The sequence below is a fragment of the Pleurodeles waltl genome, chromosome 6, assembly GCF_031143425.1.
Source record: "Pleurodeles waltl isolate 20211129_DDA chromosome 6, aPleWal1.hap1.20221129, whole genome shotgun sequence".
NCBI classification, from domain to species: Eukaryota; Metazoa; Chordata; class Amphibia; order Caudata; family Salamandridae; genus Pleurodeles; species Pleurodeles waltl.
In genome coordinates this window covers 862,365,787-862,380,277 of record NC_090445.1, presented here as the reverse complement: position 1 = coordinate 862,380,277, position 14,491 = coordinate 862,365,787, and the positions used below count along the sequence as shown (strand labels likewise).

The 14,491-nt window shown below is 42.8% G+C and overlaps 1 protein-coding gene across 1 annotated transcript in view; it reads left to right on the top strand.

Annotated features, from left to right (window-relative positions):
- Positions 1-14,491, top strand: part of RRP12 (ribosomal RNA processing 12 homolog) — a 682,638-nt gene that overhangs the window by 76,445 nt on the left and 591,702 nt on the right. The window contains exon 6 of the mRNA XM_069239610.1: positions 1,511-1,627. Within this exon, the coding sequence (XP_069095711.1) occupies positions 1,511-1,627 (117 nt within the window). The remainder of the gene's footprint in view (positions 1-1,510; positions 1,628-14,491) is intronic.

Below are 14,491 nucleotides of genomic sequence, written 5' to 3'. Positions count from 1 at the left end.
TTAATAAATATATTACAAAGGCATGATGTGGTAGTACACTGCCATTTACAGACAGGATAATTTCCATGAAATGGCCAAACATGTTCCCACTAACAAGCAGATTTACTTATAGAACTATATAGCACATAAACAAACTGTGGAAATTGGGCTTCAGCAAACATGAAATTTGCACATCATCGAGTAAAGTGTTATGATTTGTTTTCATCCTATTAAAATAGTTTTTTTCATCACAAAGAATTACAAAACGAGGATTTTCATAACAACTGAAATTTATTTTGAAATGTTTGTACAGTTCACTTTTTAGCTATTTAAATGTTGTGTGTCAGACTTAAACATGGCATTGTGCAGCCTTTCTTTTAACACTTATTGTGCAACACATTTGTCAGGCAGTTCATTTTAAACAATCCTCGAACTTTGCAGTCCGAGAAAGAAGAGCAATTGTAGATGTAATTTGACTTTTCACCTCTAACACAGTGTAAACGTGCCAATATAAAAACAAGACTTAAAGGCATCTTTAGTACTCCTTCACTTCTAGTGAGCAGAACACCTGTTCTCTGTCAACTCGCAAGTAGGCCCTAAATATAGCTTGCCCTGATGAAATCTGACTCGAGTGGGTGAGTAGATTTTTCGAGGTCTGATTCTGAATCTAGTTTGTGAACGGTAGGAATTGTTGTATCTGTCTCAAACTGAAACAAGTGAACCTTCAACCTTCCAGATGTGTGCTTTAAAGATGAGTTTGTTCCCCCTGTCCAAAGTGGTCTGTTTTTTCGCAAAATTAGGTGGTACCACCAAACAGATTGGTTGTCGAGGAATGGTGGTACTGGAGCGAAGGCTGTAGCATGAGCTCCATAGTTGGTCCTCAGTTGTATCCTTGTTCAGATATTGACTTCAAAAATTCATCCAGCTGGCGCCCTCGCCCATACCGTGTCCTACAGTGACAAAGTAATTCTGAGAGCTGCTAAATTTGTAATACTTAAATTGAAGGTAGAAAAAAGGTAACACTCTATAGCACTTGAATTAAAAGGAGTCTTTGAGGATTGGAATGATTCAAGATTAATGCAATTCGTTGTTGGCAAGGCAAATAACTAAAACTAGTTGTGTGCTGGGTCAGATACAGGTGTCATAATTCTCGTTGAATAATCCATAGTGCATTGTATCTTTGCTCCTTTCATGTTCATTCAGGCACTGTGCTCTTTTACTATTTTTTTCTGTCCTTTCTATTGAAGACAGCACCTCATTCTGTCTCTTTGATTGAATGTTTCAAGCAACTAATTCTCTCCAGTACGAAAAGTGGCACTTTCTCGCCAACAGTGCAGCTCCTCCAGTAATGCATTTTTGAGTTGTGTAGTGGATGTTGGTCCTGCCAGGAGCACTGCAGAGAGATGGAACGCTTTGTGCTCCGTGGACGGGACATTACTAGCAGAGGTGGTACAGTGTGAAACAAATTCTGCCTATTTGTATGTATGTTTGTTTTATGCAGTTTCATAAGAATTATTTTTTCCTTTAACAGATCCTGTCGTGCCTGGCGATATTGTTGCGGAAACAGGACCCAACTGTATGGAGTTACCCCTCAACTCTGCAGGTGTACCATGGATTACTCAGCTTCACAGTTCACGCCAAACCAAAGGTACAAGTTGAATCAAGTGTGTGAGTTTAACTGAATGTTCTGTGTGAGATAAATGGGAGTGATCCATTTCAGAGCCCAGAGTTACAGTTTATTCTTTCTATACAAACCAAACCACATAACAATTGTGAAGTTTGTTATACCTTACATTTATAAGTCACACAACACTTTGAAATTACTATAACTTTATTTTTCAGATACACAACAAATTTAAACTACACAAAAATGAAAAATTCTAAACTTATATATTTACCTTTAATTTTAAATGTATGCAACCCCTTCAAATTATTTTGGCTCTCACACCGCCATACCCAGTGTATTGATCTCGGTAGCCACACTACATTAACTATTAACTCCCGCCTTCCCCATTCACTACTTATAACCTTTTGTATTTTATTACTTACACCATCTTAAATAACAGCATTTACAAATACACTTATAACATTGCAAATCGCATCATTAGTGAGAACACAGTACGTTAGAGTGGTGAGTTATAGCCAGTGCCAATTCAAACTATTCAACCATGCATACAAAGCACTCCACAATGACGGATCTGCCTACCTCAGCCACCCCCCCCAACTTCCTCTAATCCACCAGGCAACTGTGCTTAGCCACCCTCCGTCTCACACAAATACCCCACATCCTCAAGAGCAAATAGGGAGGATGCTCCTTCTACATCACCGCCAGATCCTAGAATGACCTTCCACATCAGGGCCTCCCCATAGCTTCTCGAGGTCCGAAAGAAGCTGAAGCACAGGCTATTCACCTATGAGCCCATTTGGCCTACTCCTCTGCTCTGACGCCTTGATACCCCTCGAGTGATAAGTGAGCTACACAAATCCTTACACCATCATATAACACAACATACTGGGTTGATGAGCCCTAATAATGACAAAAACGATCATTGCTTTGCTGTTCAGAGAAAGCCTGCCAGTTCGGGCTGGACTGTTCCCATTTTAGCTGGGTCGAGCCTGATTTGCATATGGCTGGATCCTAACTGAAGTGACAAGGCGTGTAAAATAACGCTGGGCGGCTATGCAACCCCCAAATAATTACCAGTGGCTGAGCTTAATTTAGGCATTCCATTTATCACTTTTTTGTATACTTCAGTGTTTAATTTGAGCTGCAACTTACCATTTGGACTGTGGTGTGTAGATATTTTGCAAACTATGTCTTACTACTATACAGAAAATACTTTTAATCCTCACATCAGAAACTTGTATCACTTCTCAGATTTACAAGTGTGAGATTTCCATTTGCATATCTTTGTATGGTGCATTTATTTCTTTAGACTTTACTCCACTTGTTATTGGCATGTGTTAACACTGGTTAGATGGCTCAGTAAGTCATTGATGACATAAGCATATGAAGTGTGAACCATACCTCTATCCAGGAAAAGCTTCAACATTACTTGAATTTTTGGTCAATAGTGTAATAATTAGGTATGCAATATGAACACCTGCATAACCGTAAACCATCAAACCCTGCTTTAGCATGTGCTGGGTAAACACTCTTCTTTGAAGAGTACATTAACTTAAGCGAACTCTTCAATAGTTTATGAAATTATGTATTCACTCTCTAAATATGAGTTGTGAAATATGCTATAACACTCTCCAGTTATGGATGTCAAAGCAGCTTCACGTTTAAAAATTATATATTTTTTATTTTTCATATTTATTTAGCTCATTGATTTATAAAAAAACAAAAAAAAAGTATTCTTTATAATTTGATAGATTTAGAGTGACCCAGTCAACAGGTGTTTCACTAAAGTGATAAATTGCCCAAGGGTAGCACATCTGCTGGTTCACCTGAAATATGCCAAATCATTAACTATCCCTTTTGGCAGTCAACTAAATACAACAAAAATGCCATCAAACTACTTTGAAATCTGTCCTTTGAGCCCCACTGAAAAACACTAGAGGTTTTATGTCTTTTTGCATCAGTTTGATTAACTCTGGTAGACAGGGGTAGTTTGCAGCAGGTCCTACAACACCCCATTCTACTTTGGTCGCACCTATGTATCTCAGGTAGTTCTGCCCATAGTTGTGCATTGACACCATTTTTAGCAGCCACTTTAAATATGAAGAATGCCGAATTACATTTGAGAGTTATCACACCTTTGCTTAAAAGCTTGGGTAAGAATAAAGGGAGAAAAGATAAGTTAACCAATCAAGACCCGTAAAGAACACTTTAGAAAAATCTGTAGGAAAGAAATATGTATTGGAATTCACATGGCGCAGTTGAGAAGACCAGAGTTCACCTACAGTGGTGTTCCACCATAGGGCCCCCTTAATGCCCATCCACTCAAATACAACTTTCTAAGACGTGGACACTGTAGCCAGCCAAATGTTTAGGATACTGATTAGTACCAGTGAGTGTTTTAGAAGTGGTAAGAACTCTGCAGAGCTTTAAATGCCTTTATGGCTGAAAATATGTCATTCAGAAGACCACATTTAGAATATATTGAATCTGAAACTTACCCCTGGTAATATTGAGCTGATTAGCATTCCTTGGCCTTGTAATTCAGAGCCCCTTGTTATCCTAATGCCCTAAATATAACTACATGCTAATGACTGCACATTCATTTTAATAAGGAGGAATTGGTAAGAACACATACAGCATCTTTGATGCCAATATAACTAATCAACAGAAGGGAATTTGCTTTAGTAATTTGTGTTTAATAGCTTAAAGAAAGTGTTGTTTCCCATGAAAGTAGACCTTTACCTGTAGTAATGTAGCTATGTTTTTTGAGTTTTTAGAGGGGCTACAGTTGGCAAACATCAATGTCAGTGGAATGTTCTCTGAGCAGAGTCAACTTCCTTTGTTGTGCTTTTTTTTTTGTAATAGCACAGATCTGACCTTAGGGCATTAGAGTATGTTACAAGCCAACCTGTTTACGTTCCATTTCTTTTTAATTTGATCTTTTTAGGCATAGGTAGATTAAGCAATTTTCCCAGAATCATCAGCACTCAACTGAAGCTGGAAGTCCGACCTGGTGCCCCATATTCTAAAGTCAGGAGCTATAGCCACTAGGCCTCATCGCCTCTCTGGTGGTTAAATGCCTAGAGAACACTATATATTTATTAAAAGCTTTTCAAACATTTAGAATGCCTTTAGGTTCCTTTAAGAAGCTGAAGGAAAGAAGAAGTCCAGCTAGGTGGTTAGATGAGAGCTGTTTGAGTAAGTTAATAAAGAGCCTGATATGCTTCAGAGATGACCTTGTTTTGTGGATAGAGCTCAAGACCTCACAAGACATTTAATGCTGGTGTCCACTGGGAACCAGTGAAGCGATTTAAAGGTGGGTTGGATGTAGTCTTACCTTATAAAGACACAATATTGTTGTCTAGTTCTGAAAGCTTTAGAGCCAGGTAGTGCATATCTTGGGGAGACCAGAGTTGATAATGTTACAGTGGTCAAACGAGGCTAGGATGAGGGCTCTTGTCAACTTGATTCGGTGGTCGGTGTGAAGGAGAGTTTCTAGAGAAGGACAAGCTGCTTGTTCTCACCTATGACTATTGTGTTGATTTTGTGTAGCAAACATAAGGTTAGTGTCGGAATTAGCTTCCATGTTCTTTATTTCTGGTGAGGTGAGGTTGATGGACCATCTGGCCAATCAAAGGCAGATATTTAGGTTCAGTGTCTTCAGTCAATCAAAATAACACATTTGGGTTAAAACATTGAAAACACAGTTACTGTATAATGAGTAAATTGTTAAATAGTGATAGCAACGATTAGTTCATCCAAAATCACCCAGACAAATGGAAATTAATCAGACTGTTATAAGTCAGAAGTATTTTATTCTCACTGGTGATATTGAGAACCTCAGTTTGTGACCAGCAGGGTATTCAGCAAAAGTAGATTGAAAAGCATGAGGCTACATCTGTGATTGGACTGTGTGTCTAAGGAATTTAAATATTTTCTAATTTTCTCCAATCACTAGAATCTCAGTCTTAGTACCATTTACACTCTCTTTCATCCAGGGAAACATATTGTTTAAATCTGGGTTAGTGTTGGTTGGACTCGCCAGGCTTTTTTCATGCAAAACTATAGTCAATTTGTACATTTTCTGTGTGCATCTGGGAGCCCACTCCATACTTCTTGATGAGGTTTGTCAGGGACACACAAGGATATTGAAAGGAAGATATAAAAGGAGGTGATCTTTGAGGAGTGCCACAGACAGCTGCATTAATGGAAAATTCATGATATCGGATTCTCCATTTTTGACTACTGTTGGTGATGAGGGATTGTACACATTGCATTTTAGTTCCAGAGATGGCTGCCCAATATTGGAACCTTCTCAGCAGTGTTGCTTGGTTCACTTTGTCATAGGATGCAGACAGGTCGAGGAGTATGAGGGTAGTTTCATTGTCTTTATCAGCTGAGCAGAGACACTTCTCTCATTTTGGCTAGTTTGCCTTAGGTGTCCCTTCTCAGTCCGAATCTGTTTTTATGGTCATGGAGAAAAAGGTTTTGTTCTACCTGCTGTTGCAATAGTTTTAATATTAACTCTAGTATCTGCACACTCCCCTGCTTTAATCCTCAGCTTGATAAGCGTATATCTGTCAATCACTCGTTCTGGCTCAGGACTGTTTCCTCACTAGTACCACTCTTCATAGTACCCCACTGGTTTTCCTATTTTAATCCATTTGTTCTAAATGATTACCTCATTAACTTTTACCTAAACATAACTGATTGATAATAAATACTGCAACCTTCGAATAATTCACTGCCAAATGTCAATTTCTTTTGCCTCCAGAAATAGCTCAAAGTAGTGTTTTAAGTTGTACTCTTTAGTTACAGCTTACAGGTTATTAGATAACAAATGCATGAAGCAACTTTACAGAGAACGTTTCTGGATTAAAACATTCGATTCAGTAGTTTCCAAAGCACTCGACGACCGTCTGGAACATGCATGTTACTTGTAAAGTTGCTTGATGTATTCATTATGTAGAACTTAATTGTCCACTTGTCATTTATCCCATCAATATGACTGGGTTCAGTGTTAAGTACATGGACATTTAGCACCAGTAATTTACTCCTTTTTCATATTCATTCATCCATATAGGGGTCATCCCGTTTTTATTTTTTTCTAATCTTTCTCCCATTTCAAGGACAAGAATTCGGAATTTACCGTATCAATATGGACACTATAAAATCCATCACAGTCTAGTTTTATTTTCATGTTTGTCAACACTCGCAGGGGGGTGCAGCTTTCTATCTAGTTCCAAATGGAACATTAGATAAAAGCCAATAAGGTGGTTTTGATTATCACCACACGACCAACACATGACATAAACTCACCGATTAAGTTGCTATTTTTTTTTTTTTAGCATTTCATATCCATTTTCCTTCTAATGTTTTAACCCAAGATGTGGTATATTATTTGGACTACTTTTAAGTGTAGAACAAAACAGAGTAGTGATTTGGGTAACACCGGATCTCCGTTTGGAAATGCATGAGTAACACAAGTCACAGCAACCATGCTAAATTGAGTTGATTACAATTGGCCCAAACAGTGACTTCATTTCGGATATCCATGTTACCACGTACATGCTTAAACAATATAAATCCATAAATGGTCTGGCAAACTCCTTTCAGTTATTATTAATGTTTCACAAATAACCTGTGTGGTCAGCAAGCTGTAACCAAACAGGGCACAAATTATTCACTACACTGAGATAGGTCTGGAGACAACAGGGATTCACAGTTTGACAGTGAATTATTCAAGTTGGCAACATTTATTACATTTGGTTGACCTAATGATTTATGATGCTCTGTTAACATGGAATTGCAGTTTTACTATAACATGATGAACAAGAAGGATAAAATATAATCAAGATTATATGTATGTTTAAATTATTTGGGTTATAAAATTGAATTGTTTGATAATTTGCATACAAAAAATTGCATTGATTCAAAAACATTGCCTTGAAAAAATTATGTTGGTTATTAAATGAATTAATTGCTCCTGGTTCCTTAACAGGACACCCCATGGTGAAGGACCACTCAAGGTCCGAAATACATTAGGGAAGGGAAGTTGATTGCACTTACGTTCATTTCATCACAAGAGCAAAAAAGAATTCCACTAATAAATTGTTGATCAACAATCCTGGAGTGAATGGATTAAATCGATTTATGTTTAGATAAAAAATCATGATGTAATAATTTAAAACAAATGGATTAAAGTAGGAAATCAAGTGGGGTGGTATGAAGAGTGGTGCTAGCGGGGCATACACACTCTTGAGCCAAGACCCGTGATTGAGAGAGTTAAAATAGTTGTGTCATTTCCCTTTCCGTGACGATGTTGTGCGTAGTGAGGGTGGAGGTAGACCAATGTTTAGCCAGAACTTTGTGAGTCAGTACAAGGTTTTTCAGGCTTGAGATGATGGTGATATGTTTCTGACAGCTAGACTCCCTTCCAGAGAGAAAGTGTAAGAGAGTGCATCATTTTGCATAGTTTCCTCCATTTTATAAATTTTATTTTGCTGGTTTTGCTTATATAATTTGATTTGGGAACCTTAGAGGCTGCTAAGCACCTCTGATTGCCTATGTTACAACCCCTAAAATATGGTAAATAATTGCCTAATCAAATGAGGCATTTCTGGTGTTACTTGAGTCATTACCTTGTTATATTTACTAAATTTGTTTGGGAATTAAATTTGTTTAATTAATTGACTTTATTTGTGTTTTGGTGCTGCTATAGAGGCTTTCAGCCATTTCCTTTCAGAGAAGCCTGTCACTTTAAACCACAGCCTCCAATGGTGATTTCTCACTGACCTATTCAGTTTACGCCATAGTCACTGGTTTATTTGTTTTAGTAGTAGCTCATAATTGACTCAATTGCTTAATTAATAATTCAGTGCGACACATGAAGAATGTCCAAACTACAAGATTGTTTTTACTTTTTAGAAATTAAGTAGTTTCTACAGTTTTTAACGAGTTGAAGAAGAGTTTTACCTTTAGGACTTAGGATCATAGTAACACCTCACTTCAGGGTTGCTAATAATGGAGTGTAAGGAAATGCCTCCTTGGCATGGTTACCCCCTGACTTTTTGCCTTTGCTGATGCTATGTTTTGAATTGAAAGTGTGCTGAGGCCTGCTAACCAGGCCCCAGCACCAGTGTTCTTTCCCTAACCTGTACTTTTGATTCCACAATTGGCACACCCTGGCATCCAGATAAGTCCCTTGTAACTGGTACCTCTGGTACCAAGGGCCCTGATGCCAGGGAAGGTCTCTAAGGGCTGCAGCATGTATTATGCCACCCTAAGAGACCCCTCACTCAGCACAGACACACTGCTTACCAGCTTGTGTGTGCTAGTGAGAACAAAATGAGTAAGTCGACATGGCACTCCCCTCAGGGTGCCATGCCAGCCTCTCACTGCCTATGCAGTATAGGTAAGACACCCCTCTAGCAGGCCTTACAGCCCTAAGGCAGGGTGCACTATACCATAGGTGAGGGTACCAGTGCATGAGCACTGTGCCCCTACAGTGTCTAAGCAAAACCTTAGACATTGTAAGTGCAGGGTAGCCATAAGAGTATATGGTCTGGGAGTCTGTTTTACACGAACTCCACAGCACCATAATGGCTACACTGAAAACTGGGAAGTTTGGTATCAAACTTCTCAGCACAATAAATGCACACTGATGCCAGTGTACATTTTATTGCAAAATACACCCCAGAGGGGCACCTTAGAGGTTCCCCCTGAAACTTAACCAACTATCTGTGTAGGCTGACTGGTTCCAGCAGCCTGCCACACTAGAGACATGTTGCTGGCCCCATGGGGAGAGTGCCTTTGTCAGTCTGAGGCCAGTAACAAAGCCTGCACTGGGTGGAGATGCTAACACCTCCCCCAGGCAGAAGCTGTAACACCTGGCGGTGAGCCTCAAAGGCTCACCCCTTTGTCACAGCACCGCAGGACACTCCAGCTAGTGGAGTTGCCCGCCCCCTCCGGCCCGGCCCCCACTTTTGGCGGCAAGGCCGGAGAAAATAATGAGAATAACAAGGAGGAGTCACTGGCCAGTCAGGACAGCCCCTAAGGTGTCCTGAGCTGAGGTGACTCTAACTTTTAGAAATCCTCCATCTTGCAGATGGAGGATTCCCCCAATAGGATTAGGGATGTGACCCCCTCCCCTTGGGAGGAGGCACAAAGAGGGTGTACCCACCCTCAGGGCTAGTAGCCATTGGCTACTAACCCCCCAGACCTAAACACTCCCTTAAATTTAGTATTTAAGGGCTTCCCTGAACCTAAAGAGTTAGATTCCTGCAACTACAAGAAGGACTGCCGAGCTGACAAACCCCTGCAGAGGAAGAACAGAAGACACCAACTGCCTTGGCCCCAGACTTACCGGCCTGTCTCCTGCCTTCCAAAGAAACCTGCTCCAGCGACGCTTTCCAAGGGACCAGCGACCTCTGAATCCTCTGAGGACTGCCCTGCTTCGAAAAAGACAAGAAACTCCCGAGGACAGCGGCACTGCTCCAAAAGAACTGCAACTTTGTTACAAGGAGCAGATTTAAAGACCCCTGCAATTCCCCGCAAGAAGCGTGAGACTTGCAACACTGCACCCGGCGACCCCCGACTCGACTGGTGGAGAACAACCAACTCAGGGAGGACCCTCCGGCGACTCTACGACTGTGAGTAACCAAAGTTGTCCCCCCTGAGCCCCCACAGCGACGCCTGCAGAGGGAATCCCCAGGCTCCCCCTGACCGCGACTGTCTGAACTCCATTTCCCAACGGCTGGAAAAGACTCTGCACCCGCAGCCCCCAGCCCCTAAAGAAACGGAACTTCTGTGCAGGAGTGACCCCCAGGAGGCCCTCTCCCTTGCCCAGGTGGTGGCTACCCCGAGGAGCCCCCCCCCCCTTGCCTGCCTGCATCGCTGAAGAGACCCCTTGGTCTCCCATTGAAAACTGAAGGAAACCCGACGCGTGTTTGCACACTGCATCCGGCCGCCCCCGCGCTGCTGAGGGTGTACTTTCTGTGCTACTTTGTGTCCCCCCCGGTGCCCTACAAAACCCCCCTGGTCTGCCCTCTGAAGACGCGGGTACTTACCTGCTGGCAGACTGGAACCGGGGCACCCCCTTCTCTCCATTATAGCCTATGTGTTTTGGGCACCTCTTTGACCTTTGCACCTGACCGGCCCTGAGCTGCTGGTGTGATAACTTTGGGGTTGCTCTGAACCCCCAACGGTGGGCTACCTTGGACCAAAAACTGAAACCTGTAAGTGCCTTACTTACCTGTTGAAACTAACAATAACTTACCTCCCCCAGGAACTGTGAAAATTGCACTGTGTCCACTTTTAAAACAGCTTATTGTGTTTTATGTGAAAAGTATACATGCTAAAGTAATGATTCAAAGTTCATAGAGTACTTACCTGCAATACCTTTCAAAAGAGCTATTACATGTAAAATTTGAACCTGTGGTTCTTGAAATAAACTAAGAAAAGATATTTTTCTATAACAAAACCTATTGGCTGGATTTGTCTCTGAGTGTGTGTACCTCATTTATTGTCTATGTGTATGTACAACAAATGCCTAACACTACTCCTTGGATAAGCCTACTGCTTGACCACACTACCACAAAATAGAGCATTAGTATTATCTCTTTTTACCACTATTTTACCTCTAAGGGGAACCCTTGGACTCTGTGCATGCTATTCCTTACTTTGAAATAGCACATACAGAGCCAACTTCCTACATGGAGTCAAAGATTTTAGTCATTTTATATTAGAAATACACAAAGGTCTTCACAGTGTTGCTAAGATGTGCAAAGCTGCTTGTTATGGGGCCCGGTTTGGATGGTTCTTGTAGATTTTAATAAGTTCTTTTGTTCGGTTGGTTTACTCATGAATTAATTTGGCAAAATAATACTTTTTGACTTACTTGATGGTTTTTCGTTACCCCTCCTATGTATGTTGCTACCCATTTTGTCATTACCTTTGATTTATACGATTGTCTTTCAGAATTATAGTTGGCATGTTTAATCTCGGCAACTAATCTACTGAGCCACTTACTGATGAATTTGAGCCTCACCCTGTGCTTCTGCTTTGGCATACATTAGACTGTCTATAATAGATGAAACTTTGAGTTAGAGGTTGTAGAGTAGAGTTTCGGTGTTAGATTTGAAAGACTGGTTGTGACGAATTAGTGATCGAGTCAGACCTATGGTCAAGGGGCCTTATTTGGGATTTTGAGTTTGAGGTCTTGTAGGAAGTTGGCTCTGTATGCACTATTTCAAAGTAAGGAATAGTATGCTCAGAGTCCAAGGGTTCCCCTTAGAGGTAAGATAGTTGCAAAAAGAGATAATACTAATGCTCTATTTTGTGGTAGTGTGGTCGAGCAGTAGGCTTATCCAAGGAGTAGTGTTAAGCATTTGTTGTACATACACACAGGCAATAAATGAGGAACACACACTCAGAAACAATTCCAGCCAATAGGTTTTTGTGTAGAAAAATATCATTTCTTAGTTTAATTTAAGAACCACAGGTTCAAATTCTACATGTAATATCTAATTTGAAAGGTATTGCAGGTAAGTACTCTAGGAACTTTGAATAATTACAATAGCATATATACTTTTTACATAAAACACATTTAGCTGTTTTAAAAGTGGACACAGTGCAATTTTCACAGTTCCTGGGGAGGTAAAGTAATGTTAGTTCTTGCAGGTAAGTAAACCACCTACGGGGTTCAAATTGGGGTCCAAGGTAGCCCACCGTTGGGGGTTCAGAGCAACCCCAAAGTCACCACACCAGCAGCTCAGGGCCGGTCAGGTGCAGAGGTCAAAGAGGTGCCCAAAACACTTAGGCTTCAATGGAGGGAAGGGGGTGCCCCGGTTCCGGTCTGCCAGCAGGTAAGTACCCGCGTCTTCGGAGGGCAGACCAGGGGGGTTTTGTAGGGCACCGGGGGGGACACAAGTCAGCACAAAAAGTACACCCTCAGCAGCGCGGGGGCGGCCGGGTGCAGTGTGCAAACACGCGTCGGGTTTCCAATTGTTTTCAATGAGAGACCAAGGGGATCTCTTCAGTGGTGCAGGCAGGCAAGGGGGGGGGTGCTCTTCGGGGTAGCCACCACCTGGGCAAGGGAGAGGGCCTCCTGGGGGTCTCTCCTGCACTGGAGTTCCGATCCTTCAGGTCCTGGGGGCTGCGGGTGCAGGGTCTTTTCCAGGCGTCGGGATTTCAGAGTCAGGCAGTCGCGGTCAGGGGGAGCCTCGGGATTCCCTCTGGAGGCGTCGCTGTGGGGGCTCAGGGGGGACAACTTTGGTTACTCACAGTCTTGGAGTCGCCGGAGGGTCCTCCCTGTAGCGTTGTTTCTTCACCAGTCGAGTCGGGGTCGCCGGGTGCAGTGTTGCAAGTCTCACGCTTCTTGCGGGGATTGCAGGGGTCTTTAAATCTGCTCCTCTGGTTACAAAGTTGCAGTCTTTGTTGAACAGGGCCGCTGTTCTCGGGAGTTTCTTGGTCTCTTGGAAGCAGGGCAGACCTCTGAGGATTCAGAGGTCGCTGGTCCTGGGGAAAGTGTCGCTGGAGCAGGTTTCTTTGGAAGGCAGGAGACAGGCCGGTAGGACTGGGGCCAAAGCAGTTGGTGTCTTCTTTCTTCTGCAGGGGTTTTTCAGCTCAGCAGTTCTCTTCTTCTGTAAGTTGCAGGAATCTAAATTCTTTAGGTTCAGGGAAGCCCTTAAATACTAAATTTAAGGGCGTGTTTAGGTCTGGGGGGTTAGTAGCCAATGGCTACTAGCCCTGGGGGTGGGTACACCCTCTTTGTGCCTCCTCCCAAGGGGAGGGGGTCACAATCCTATCCCTATTGGGGGAATCCTCCATCTGCAAGATGGAGGATTTCTAAAAGTTAGTCACTTCAGCTCAGGACACCTTAGGGGCTGTCCTGACTGGCCAGTGACTCCTCCTTGTTATTCTCATTCTTTCCTCCGGCCTTGCCGCCAAAAGTGGGGCTGTGGCCGGAGGGGGCGGGCAACTCCACTAGCTGGAGTGCCCTGCGGTGCTGGAACAAAGGGGGTGAGCCTTTGAGGCTCACCGCCAGGTGTTACAGCTCCTGCCTGGGGGAGGTGTTAGCATCTCCACCCAGTGCAGGCTTTGTTACTGGCCTCAGAGTGACAAAGGCACTGTCCCCATGGGGCCAGCAACATGTCTCGAGTGTGGCAGGCTGCTAGAACCAGTCAGCCTACACAGGTAGTTGGTTAAAGTTTCAGGGGGCACCTCTAAGGTGCCCTCTGGGGTGTATTTTACAATAAAATGTACACTGGCATCAGTGTGCATTTATTGTGCTGAGAAGTTTGATACCAAACTTCGAAGTTTTCAGTGTAGCCATTATGCTGTGGAGTTCGTGTTTGACAGACTCCCAGACCATATACTCTTATGGCTACCCTACAATGTCTAAGGTTTGGCTTAGACACTGTAGGGGCACAGTGCTCATGCACTGGTGCCCTCACCTATGGTATAGTGCACCCTGCCTTAGGGCCATAAGGCCTGCTAGAGGGGTGACTTATCTATACTGCATAGGCAGTGTGAGGTTGGCATGGCACCCTGAGGGGAGTGCCATGTCGACTTACTCGTTTTGTCCTCACCAGCACACACAAGCTGGCAAGCAATGTGTCTGTGCTGAGTGAGGGGTCCCCAGGGTGGCATAAGATATGCTGCAGCCCTTAGAAACCTTCCCTGGCATCAGGGCCCTTGGTACCAGGGGTACCAGTTACAAGGGACTTACCTGGATGCCAGGGTGTGCCAATTGTGGATACAAAAGTACAGGTTAGGGAAAGAACCCTGGTGCTGGGGCCTGGTTATCAGGCCTCCGCACACTTTCAATTCAAAACATAGCATCAGCAAAGGCAAAAAGTCAGGGGCTAACCATGCCAAGGAGGC